At 51.8% G+C, this 9,203-nt stretch overlaps 3 protein-coding genes across 4 annotated transcripts; 1 reads left to right on the top strand and 2 right to left on the bottom strand.

Annotated features, from left to right (window-relative positions):
* Positions 1 to 42: 42 nt before the first annotated feature.
* LOC107320710 (oxidized purine nucleoside triphosphate hydrolase) lies at positions 43 to 2,326 on the bottom strand. Its single transcript, XM_015876866.2, has 4 exons — positions 2,273 to 2,326; positions 1,668 to 1,823; positions 659 to 804; positions 43 to 468 (listed from the first exon to the last, which is right to left on the bottom strand). The coding sequence occupies exons 2-4, from the start codon at positions 1,817 to 1,819 to the stop codon at positions 296 to 298; spliced, it is 471 nt and encodes a 156-aa protein (XP_015732352.2). The 5' UTR covers positions 1,820 to 1,823; positions 2,273 to 2,326; the 3' UTR covers positions 43 to 295.
* MRM2 (mitochondrial rRNA methyltransferase 2) lies at positions 2,304 to 9,141 on the top strand. Of its 2 annotated transcripts, none has more exons than XM_085514633.1 (3): positions 2,304 to 2,406; positions 7,749 to 8,038; positions 8,389 to 9,141. In XM_085514633.1, the coding sequence occupies exons 1-3, from the start codon at positions 2,354 to 2,356 to the stop codon at positions 8,811 to 8,813; spliced, it is 768 nt and encodes a 255-aa protein (XP_085370759.1). In that variant the 5' UTR covers positions 2,304 to 2,353; the 3' UTR covers positions 8,814 to 9,141. The 2 variants fall into 2 exon arrangements, with proteins under 2 accessions (XP_085370759.1, XP_015732355.3); XM_015876869.3 differs by lacking the exon at positions 2,304 to 2,406 and adding an exon at positions 6,983 to 7,019.
* Positions 3,417 to 6,948, bottom strand: LOC107320712 (oxidized purine nucleoside triphosphate hydrolase). Its single transcript, XM_085514638.1, has 3 exons — positions 6,656 to 6,948; positions 3,965 to 4,110; positions 3,417 to 3,773 (listed from the first exon to the last, which is right to left on the bottom strand). The coding sequence occupies exons 1-3, from the start codon at positions 6,805 to 6,807 to the stop codon at positions 3,601 to 3,603; spliced, it is 471 nt and encodes a 156-aa protein (XP_085370764.1). The 5' UTR covers positions 6,808 to 6,948; the 3' UTR covers positions 3,417 to 3,600.
* Positions 9,142 to 9,203: the final 62 nt, after the last annotated feature.

The raw sequence follows: 9,203 nt of genomic DNA, 5'->3' as shown, positions 1-9,203 counted from the left end.
CAGCCACAAGGGAAAAGCCAAATACACGAACAACATGAGAACTTCCTGTTAGCCCTTTATTTCTCAAGAGCGGTCATCAAGTAACCACTGAAGCATCTCATCGTCAGGGACTTCACAGCATGGAAATGTTCACTGTTTATTTCTGCTCTAAGAAACCCCCTTATTTTCTCTACTTCCCCATGTCCTGGCTGTCAGCCTCCTGCTGGGGAGCTGAGGAAAGAGCTCCCTGTGAACACTCGTGGTGTCCCGGCCCAATGTGGGCAGCAGCACATGGAATGAAGCTTCTGCCTTCCTCTTAAAGCTGCTCCACTTCATTCAGGGTGTGCTCCACAATGGTGTCTTGTCCTTGGAACTTGAAGTAGCCCCGAAACAACTTTCTTTGAAACACCAATGGGAACCAATAGGCATCATCCGGCCACATCTGTTTGTATGGCACCTCATCCAGCTGAAACCACTGAGGCTGCATTTCTGTTAAGGGGAAAAACAATGTTGTATGAAATTTAGTCATGGTTTTTTCTGCCTGGATTCCCCTGTGTCAACAAACAGCTTTGGGTTACAGCCCAGCTGCCTCCCAACTCCAATCTCTACAGGAACAGTTCTGCACTTCCATATGAGCAGTGCATTTCTAAGGGAAGCATCAGCTCCAGCAGTTACCCACCATCGCTTTCCTTTGGCTCTCCATGAAACTGATCCGCTCGGAAAACGTGAACCTCCATGAGTTCAGAGTTGCCTACAAATTCAAAAGTGATCTGACCCATCTTCTGCAGGGTGTCCACAGTCAGCCCACTCTCTGCCTTGAGCCCCCTGCATAAGAAATAAACAAACATGCATGAAGGCAAGCGTTGGGAGAACAAACATCCGCCATCAGCTTTATGCTGCATTCAGAACTGCTCCAGTGAATTACAGCTGTGCCTGCAGCAGAGAAGATTTGTAGCTCACATCATACAATGTAGCCCACTGGCACCAGACCACACCAGCGTCAGACTGGCTTATGAGTTGCTCAGTCTCCCATTGTGGCCAGTGGGAAGGAGGATTCACCCCAAAGATGAGGTGACTTAAAAATGGGCCAACAAATATGTAGTACTATACTGTACTATACTATAAAGCGTGTGACTTCACTGTTTAATTCCATATAATGACCACAAAGCCAACAGATTCGCCTTCAGTTTCTGCTCCTCAGAAGAACAGTCCTTGTAAGAGAGGCTGGAGATGAGACTTTTAAGAGCAGTTGGAGACTCCCAAGCAGTTCTTTTCAAGGCCTCACCACGTGTGGCCTCTTGAAGCTCTTCAGGTCCCTGTTTCTGCCTGTCCCACACACTGACGTTGGGGTTTTTTAACCTGCTGCTAAGAGGCCTTGGAACTTGTCCTGGTTATTGCACTGTACAAAGGTACGGCACACTTGGAACTACCTGCAGATAAGGTTAATGAATCTCATGGCTGTACATTTGGCAGAAAGCCATCAGTTTCAAAGCGGAAATGACCTTTAAGGCTCCAGCTTTCTCTGGCACCAGTTTCATGGGTCCCATCCTTCAGACCTGTACTGCAATCTGATGCCTGAACTAATTCTTGTTGATATTCCTGAAAAACGATGCAGAAAACAGGCAGTTTTCAACCCCCCCTTCACGTGCGCTGAACTCTCCCTGCCCCCTCCCAGAGCCGGGTCTCACCTGCGCGCCGCATCCTCGATGCTCTCCCCCGGCTCCACGATTCCTCCGAAGCCGTTCCACAGCCCGGCCCCGAATCCGCTCTTCTTCTTGCCCAGGAGGACGCGGGGCGGCTGCACCACCAGCACGAGGGCGAAGAGCCTGGGGGCGGACATGGCGCTGCGCCGTGCATTGCGCCTGAGAGCAGCGCTCGGAGCTCGGCCGAACGGGTCCCCTCCGCGCAGCCCGCAGCGCCCCACGCACTCGCCGCCCCATCACGGTCCCTCCCGGTCCCGCCGTTCTCTTTCCACGCTCCCCGCTCCCGTTCCGTTCCCCCATCCCGCTCCGCACTGCCGAGCTCAGGCAGCGCTGGGACCCCGCTGTGAGCCGCAGGGTTCGGGGCTGTGCCTTGCGGCTCCGCTCCGGCACGGGACGGGCCGCGGTTCCTTAATCTCGGCTTTTTTGACGATCCGCCCAGCTCCCTTCCCTTCTAACCATGGGTGCTCGGCTTTAAGCCGTTCACGGACAGCTCATGTCGGCTCGTTGAAGCAGTCAGTTTGCTTCAGCACAATTCCTGGCAATGCCCTACAAGGAGCCGCAATTGCAGTGAAAGGCAGCAGTGCACTCACCCAACGTGCGATAAACTGCGGGACACCTCCACGAGAAGCGAACTGCGCCCACACAGCGCTCAGCCCGCGGAGCCGCCTTAAATGAGCGCAGGGCGGGTGGTGCAGGATGATGCTCGGCGAGGCGGAGCGTTACGGTAAGAAGGAAAGCGGCGCGTCCAGCCGGCGGTACGGAGTTGTGCTGAGCTGCACCTTATCGCACGGTCAGTGCTCGGTGAGCAGCTTCCAAGTGGTTCTTCAGGTTCCTGTACTGGGAGCAGGTTTTGCAATTGGAGCTGAATTGAGGCTCTAACAGATGATGCACGGGTCAGAAAGAACTAATCTGAACTCTCAGTACGTGCTCACCATAGCAGCGCTGGCAGCTATTAGTTCCTTCTTATCATATTGAATGGCGCGCTCCTTAACTGTAATCCTGTGTTATCCACACCAGACAGTTCTTTCTCTCTAGAAATAGCACAGCCCTCAGTAATGGGGCGTTCAGGATGATACCTGATAGTGATAAAGGTTCTAATAATTGTCCAATTTTTGTGTGCCATAAATTACTACAAATTGTTGTGGGGGGCTTGGTCAGTGCTGTGAGCCCTTGGAGAAGCCTTATGTATGAAACAGTTTACCCGAATGCAAGAATTAAAGACCCATTACTACAGCTGGTAGACTGGAAATGTTTACAGATCCGCTCTGACATTCCAAGATTCTGTTACGTGTTTGTAAAAATGTTTAAAGAAACCACACGACCTTCTATAAAGTTCCCTATGTGCCATTTCCAGCAGCGTGCTGTCTGTTTCACTGCATTCCATGCTGAGCTGAGGGCTGTCAGCTCACAGCCTGCAGGCAGGCGGCACAGCCTGTAAGTGTGGGTGTAGCATGGAGTTGCTGGAAGGTGGGATTGTGTTCAGCATATTTCTACCTGTCTGTACAGCCACATTGACAGCAGGAGCTGCAGGGCTTGACCAGGACATCTGCATCAGGAGTTGTTGTATTGGCTTGTACAGGCTGATACAAACTTCAGCTGGAGAATCTGGAAGGAGCTTGACCTGAGCTTCTCCAAGGGCTCACAGCACTGACCAAGCCTCCCATCCTCATGGGCAGTGATTATGAATGTGGGACCTGCATAAAAGCTGGCACAAAGCATCTCATAGTCAGGGACTTCACAGCATGGAAATGCTCACTGTTTATTTCTGCTCTAAGAAACCCCCTTATTTTCTCTACTTCCCCGTGTCCTGGCTGTCAGCCTCCCGCTGGGGAGCTGAGGAAGGAGCTCCCTGTGAACACTCATGGTGTCCCGGCCCAATGTGGGCAGCAGCACATGGAATGAAGCTTCTGCCTTCCTCTTAAAGCTGCTCCACTTCATTCAGGGTGTGCTCCACAATGGTGTCTTGTCCTTGGAACTTGAAGTAGCCTCGAAACAACTTTCTTTGAAGCACCAATGGGAACCAATAGACATCATCTGGCCACATCTGTTTGAATGGCACCTCATCCAGCTGAAACCACTGAGGCTGCATTTCTGTTAAGGGGAAAAACAATGGTTGTATGAATTTTTGTCATGGTTTTTTCTGCCTGGATTCCCCTGTGTCAACAAACAGCTTTGGGTTACAGCCCAGCTGCCTCCCAACTCCGATCTCTGCAGGAACAGTTCTGCACTTCCATATGAGCAGTGCATTTCTAAGGGAAGCATCAGCTCCAGCAGTTACCCACCATCGCTTTCCTTTGGCTCTCCATGAAACTGATCCGCTCGGAAAACGTGAACCTCCATGAGTTCAGAGTTGCCTACAAATTCAAAAGTGATCTGACCCATCTTCTGCAGGGTGTCCACAGTCAGCCCACTCTCTTCCAGGAGCTCCCTATGCAAAAAAAAAACAGGTGTTTTTATAGGAAAGCAAGAGTTGGGAGAACAAACATCTGCCATCAGCTTTATGCTGCATTCAGAACTGCTCCAGGGAATTACAGCTGTGCCTGCAGCAGAGCAGAGTTGTAGCTCACATCATACAATGTAGCCCACTGGCACCAGACCACACCAGTGTCAGACTGGCTTATGAGTTGCTCAGTCTCCCATAGCGGCCAGTGGGAAAGTTCTGCTGGAGGGGAGGATTCACCCCAAAGATGACCTGGCAGGTTTACATTCCATGCATGAGGATGGTGTTTGCTGATGTGACTTAGCAATGGGTTAATGCTTATGTGCTATTGCTGGAGCTGGATGTGGCATGTGAACTTTGAGACGTGCTTTGTGTAGACAAGCTCTAGACTTTGCCAACTTCAGGCGAAAGCTTTGATAACTGTGGTGACACAGATAAGGAATATGAGATCATCTCATTTATGCTGCTACAAAAATCAGCGTCTTCTGAGGGAAAGTGAAGCTCACTTAAGTAATACTATACAGTGTGTGAGCTCACTGTTAAAAGCTGTTTGAAAACCACAAAACAGTCACATACGCCTTCAGTTTCTGCTCCTCAGAAGAACAGTCCGTGTAAGAGAGGCTGGAGATGAGACTTTTAAGAGCAGTTGGAGACTCCCAAGCAGTTCTTTTCAAGGCCTCAACACACGTGGCCTCTTGAAGCTCTTCAGGTCCCTTTTTCTGCCTGTCCCACACACTGACGTTGGGGTTTTTTAACCTGCTGCTAAGAGGCCTTGGAACTTCTCCTGGTTATTGTACTGTACAAAGGTACGGCACACTTGGAACTACCTGCAGATAAGGTTAATGAATCTCATAGCTGTACATTTGGCACAAAGCCATCAGTTTCAAAGCGGAAATGACCTTTAAGGCTCCAGCTTTCTCTGGCACCAGTTTCATGGGTCCCATCCTTCAGACCTGTACTGCAATCTGATGCCTGAACTAATTCTTGTTGATATTCCTGAAAAACGATGCAGAAAACAGAGACAGTTTTCAACCAACAAAGCTAAAAGCTTCATTTACAGGCTGTGGTAAAGAACCAATAAGCACAACACTACTGTGGTTTATTCAATAATTCATCTGTGAGCTGCTGGGCTCTGGATTTGGTGAATAGAAACAGCACAGCAGGTTGATAACTGGAGATATTGCATTAGCTGAAAGCTTTCCTTACAGGATGTGACACTGAAGAGCTGTTGGTGCCCAGGTGCTTGTGGGATATGATGGACTCAGTGCAGCACAGCCATCATTCAGGGAGCTCTGTTCACACTGCAGCTTATACCTGACAGTCCAGCCTATAAAGATCAAGTTCAGGTTACACCACAGCAACACCTGCTGAGGCAGCCACAGCCCAACAGCTCCAATGTGCCACAGCAGTGAGGAGTCGGGGTGTAATTCTGCACTCAACTCCTAATTGCAGTGAAGGAACGGCTGCAGAGTGCACTGTGTCAGTGTGCAGCAGCAGGTGTTTGTGCTGTGTCACATTGCACTGAGATGGCTGGAATTTCTACCACTCAGCATCTCATGGTAATTACAGCTCCAGTTTTTAACCCTAAGCTGGCACAGGTAAATACATGAGTGGGAAATCAAAGTCCAAATTAATCACGTCATTTCATGCCATCCTCAGTGATCACGTGAGCAAACAAAGGCCTGATTTAAGCCGTGAGATGGATCTGCATCCTCCACTTGGTGACAATGAACTGTTTGCAGACACAGTGTAAGCACTGGCTGTGTTAACATGCTGCTCTGCTGCACACACATGGAGGCCTCTTCTCCCCTGCTGAGCTCACTCACCACAGAGCCCAGCTGAGGAAACCCAGCAGTGCAAAAGCTGTTAGGAGTCTGTTGAACAACACTCAGCTTCCTGCAGGTGCAAAGGTAAATGTGGGACAGATCAGAAGCTGAGGAGGGAGCAAAGCGTGGCTTTTAACCGCTGTGCTGATGTAAACAAGGGTAGAATCTGCCGTTTCATTTCAGTGAGTAAAAGGAATTAAGTCTTGCAGTGTAGCACTGCTGTTTGCTCTGAAAATGGTACCGTAACCCTGCAGTGATGGAACTCTATTCCTGAACTCAGTGCATACAGTGAAACAATCAGTTTGTACACTGAGGTTCATGAGGCTCCTCCGGGTGAAACTCACAGCATCCCGTCACTGAGTTCTTCTCACGGAGCACTAACACTGTAACTGGAGTTTAGCATCCTTAAGGCAGCAGTGCTGCCATGAGCTGCATCGCCGCCGTACGGACAAACGAGAGCGGTGCACTCACACAGCAGTGCAAGGGCCTCCGCTCAGCGAGCCAGCGGGGCGGGAGGAGGATGCTCGTTAACTGCAGCTACTCGTGGACTGGCAGACGCTCAGAGGTCTGCATTAGGCAGGAGATGGGAGCCGTGCTGCTCCTTCCTGCACACAGATGGCTCAGCACCGCCCAGATGCTGCTACGGAGCGGCCGAGCCGCCCTAAGTGCGCCCAGCTCCCTCCGCCCCTCCCAGGGCCGGGTCTCACCTCCGCGCCGCATCCTCGATGCTCTCCCCCGGCTGCACTTTCCCTCCGAAGCCGTTCCACAGCCCGACCCCGAATCCTCGCTTCTTCATGCCCAGGAGGACGCGGGGCGGCTGCACCACCAGCACGAGGGTGAAGAGCCTGGACGTGGACATGGCGCTGCGCCTGACGGCAGCGCTCGGAGCAGGGGGGAGCCCAGCACCCTCCGCCCCGTCACAGCCCCTGCAGCTCGCCGCTCCCACCGCTCTCCCCTCGGTCCCGGCCCTACCCCACACACAGTTTCCCCTTCCCCCCGCACATCAGTCTCCGCAGCTCCGCCCATTAAGGGGCGGGATGCGGCGGCCGGCATGGCGTGGTGCGGGGAGCGGTGCGTGCCGGGGAGAGCGGGGCCGGGTTCGGGCCTGTCCCGGGGCTGCCGTCCCTCCGACATGGGAGCTATGGGAGCTATGGGGCCTGTCCTTTTCTGATGGGGCCTGTCCTTTTTTGACGGGGCCGGGGGAGGGTGGGCTGTGGGTCGGGGCAGGGCGGTGCGCACGGGTTGAGCTGCCGGAGTCTGTCCCATCGCAGTGAGCCACAGGGGGGTTGGGCGGTACAACGTAGGTCCTTTCCAACACGGGACGGTGTGCGGTTCCGTGATCTAATCGCCTGTATTAGCACTGCAGTTGTCTTTCCCCTTTAAACGGTGGATTCTCGGCTTTAAAAGCCTTTCACAGCAAGGTGATGTGCAGCCATCCTTACTTCCTCCGGTGCTCGGGGTCAGCGAGGAGCGTCAGTTGTTGGCAGGTCGTATCCCAGCTCCCATGGGACTCGGTAGGGCCCGTTCCCAGCAGTGTCTGTCCGAACATGTGAGCAGGTGACAGCTGAGAACCGCAGAGCTCTCTAGCAATGAGATCCTCTTTGCCTCACCCCAGTGAGGTGCTGACCTACACTGTGTCTGTTGTGAATGGAGCAGGGAACTGAAGCGGCCTTGAATCCCTGAGATGGTGAGGATGGAGACAGATGTGAGGAGCTGTGCTCAGGGTAGAAAGGATCAGTGCGTGCTTCAGGAAGCTGCGGTGGCCATGCACCATCTGACTGTCACTTTCTCCTTGTGCAGCTGCCGGTTTTTGGTCAGCCTTCCTCTGCAGCACCGGTGTCTGCACAGCACGGCCAGGCTGCTGAAGAAGAGAACTGCCACAGAGCACTGGTGGTTGGAGCGGCAGTGCAGGGATCCCTTCGTCAAGGCAGCCAAACAGCAGCATTACCGATGCCGGAGTGCCTTCAAGTTACTGGAGATAGATGACAGGCTTCATATTCTCCGCCCGGGACTTGCTGTGCTTGACTGTGGAGCAGCACCTGGTGCTTGGAGTCAGGTTGCTGTAGAGAGGGTCAATGCATTAGGTGCTGGTAAGTGCACACGTTTGGTGTTTGGGATGGGGTCTGTGTGTTTTGAAGTGCTCGTGTTTATAAGGAAAAGCATGATCATGTTGGATTGCACTGCCAGCTCTGCAAACACAAAACAAAAGGACCATAGGGTTACCTCTTGCTTATCCAGTGTAGCTGGGCTTTAACATCATAAATGCTTTGGCTGGTAGCGGGCCATGTCATTGCATGCAGCAAACCAACTATGGAGGGGTGGGAGGACAGTTTGCAGCAGGTATAATAACTTTTCATTAACTGAGTATAATGGAGTTCATGTATATGCAAGTTCCTTTCAACCATAAGAATTCAACGTCATCTTCATTCTTACCACCCAGATCCTGCTGCCCCCATTGGCTTCGTGCTTGGCGTTGACCTCCTACGGATTTCCCCGCTGGAAGGTGCAGTCTTCTTGTCTCAGGCCGACATCACAGACCCCAACACACAAAGGGCGATTCAGAACATGCTTCCTGCAGGGAAGGTGGATGTTATCCTGAGTGACATGGCACCTAACGCAACAGGCATTAAGGAGCTGGATCATCAGAAGCTGATCGGTTTGTGTTTGGGCCTAGTGAACCTGTCACAAAGCATTTTAAAGCAGAAAGGAACAATGCTGTGTAAGTTCTGGGATGGCCACGAGTCCCGTGTTCTTCAAAACAAACTGAAGGAGCAGTTCCAAGATGTGAGAACTATAAAGCCGCAAGCCAGTCGGAAGGACTCATCTGAATCTTATTACTTGGCAAGAATGTACAAAGGGAAATGAGAGCTGGGGAATAAATGCAGATTATCTAATGGGTGATGGGCTGGGAATCTGAACGTGGTGTGTGTTTAAAGCAAGATCCCAGCATGGCGATCCCTAGTTTTATCTATGGGATTGCTGCTGTACTGCTCACACAGTGCTCTTCAAATAGGAGAATAACACCAGGGTGCTGCCCCACTGTGTTCATCCACTAATTGCACAAGCACAGACATCCAATCCGGCTTCACACCTGTGGAGAAAACAGCTGGGAATGGAGAGGAATAATGTGAAAAGGCGACCTCTGGGGCTGCTGTAATGGAAATGGAAATAAAGCAGTGATTAGAGGAGTTAATATTAGTGTGCTTGAATACGGTTGTGTTTCTAATGCTGTGGAGACTGAGCACACAGGGCCTG

This window comes from Coturnix japonica, chromosome 13 (assembly GCF_054131305.1).
Source record: "Coturnix japonica strain WE chromosome 13, WE-NBRP24, whole genome shotgun sequence".
Lineage (NCBI taxonomy): Eukaryota > Metazoa > Chordata > Aves > Galliformes > Phasianidae > Coturnix > Coturnix japonica.
Note: the sequence above shows the minus strand (reverse complement) of the source record. Positions and strands in the feature narration are given on the sequence as shown.

What these genes read in the sequence shown, in the direction of transcription:
- LOC107320712 (XM_085514638.1), bottom strand. Translation starts at nt 6,807, where the DNA reads ATGTCCACGTCCAGGCTCTTCACCCTCGTGCTGGTGGTGCAGCCGCCC. An exon ending in ATCGAGGATGCGGCGCGGAG is followed by an intron (nt 4,111 to 6,655) that starts GTGAGACCCGGC and finishes TTTTTTGCATAG; the next exon opens with GGAGCTCCTGGAAGAGAGTG. An exon ending in AGAGCCAAAGGAAAGCGATG is followed by an intron (nt 3,774 to 3,964) that starts GTGGGTAACTGC and finishes TCCCCTTAACAG; the next exon opens with AAATGCAGCCTCAGTGGTTT.
- LOC107320710 (XM_015876866.2), bottom strand. Translation starts at nt 1,819, where the DNA reads ATGTCCGCCCCCAGGCTCTTCGCCCTCGTGCTGGTGGTGCAGCCGCCC. An exon ending in ATCGAGGATGCGGCGCGCAG is followed by an intron (nt 805 to 1,667) that starts GTGAGACCCGGC and finishes TTTCTTATGCAG; the next exon opens with GGGGCTCAAGGCAGAGAGTG. An exon ending in AGAGCCAAAGGAAAGCGATG is followed by an intron (nt 469 to 658) that starts GTGGGTAACTGC and finishes TCCCCTTAACAG; the next exon opens with AAATGCAGCCTCAGTGGTTT.
- MRM2 (XM_085514633.1), top strand. Translation starts at nt 2,354, where the DNA reads ATGAGCGCAGGGCGGGTGGTGCAGGATGATGCTCGGCGAGGCGGAGCG. An exon ending in CGGCGAGGCGGAGCGTTACG is followed by an intron (nt 2,407 to 7,748) that starts GTAAGAAGGAAA and finishes CTCCTTGTGCAG; the next exon opens with CTGCCGGTTTTTGGTCAGCC. An exon ending in GGTCAATGCATTAGGTGCTG is followed by an intron (nt 8,039 to 8,388) that starts GTAAGTGCACAC and finishes CTTACCACCCAG; the next exon opens with ATCCTGCTGCCCCCATTGGC.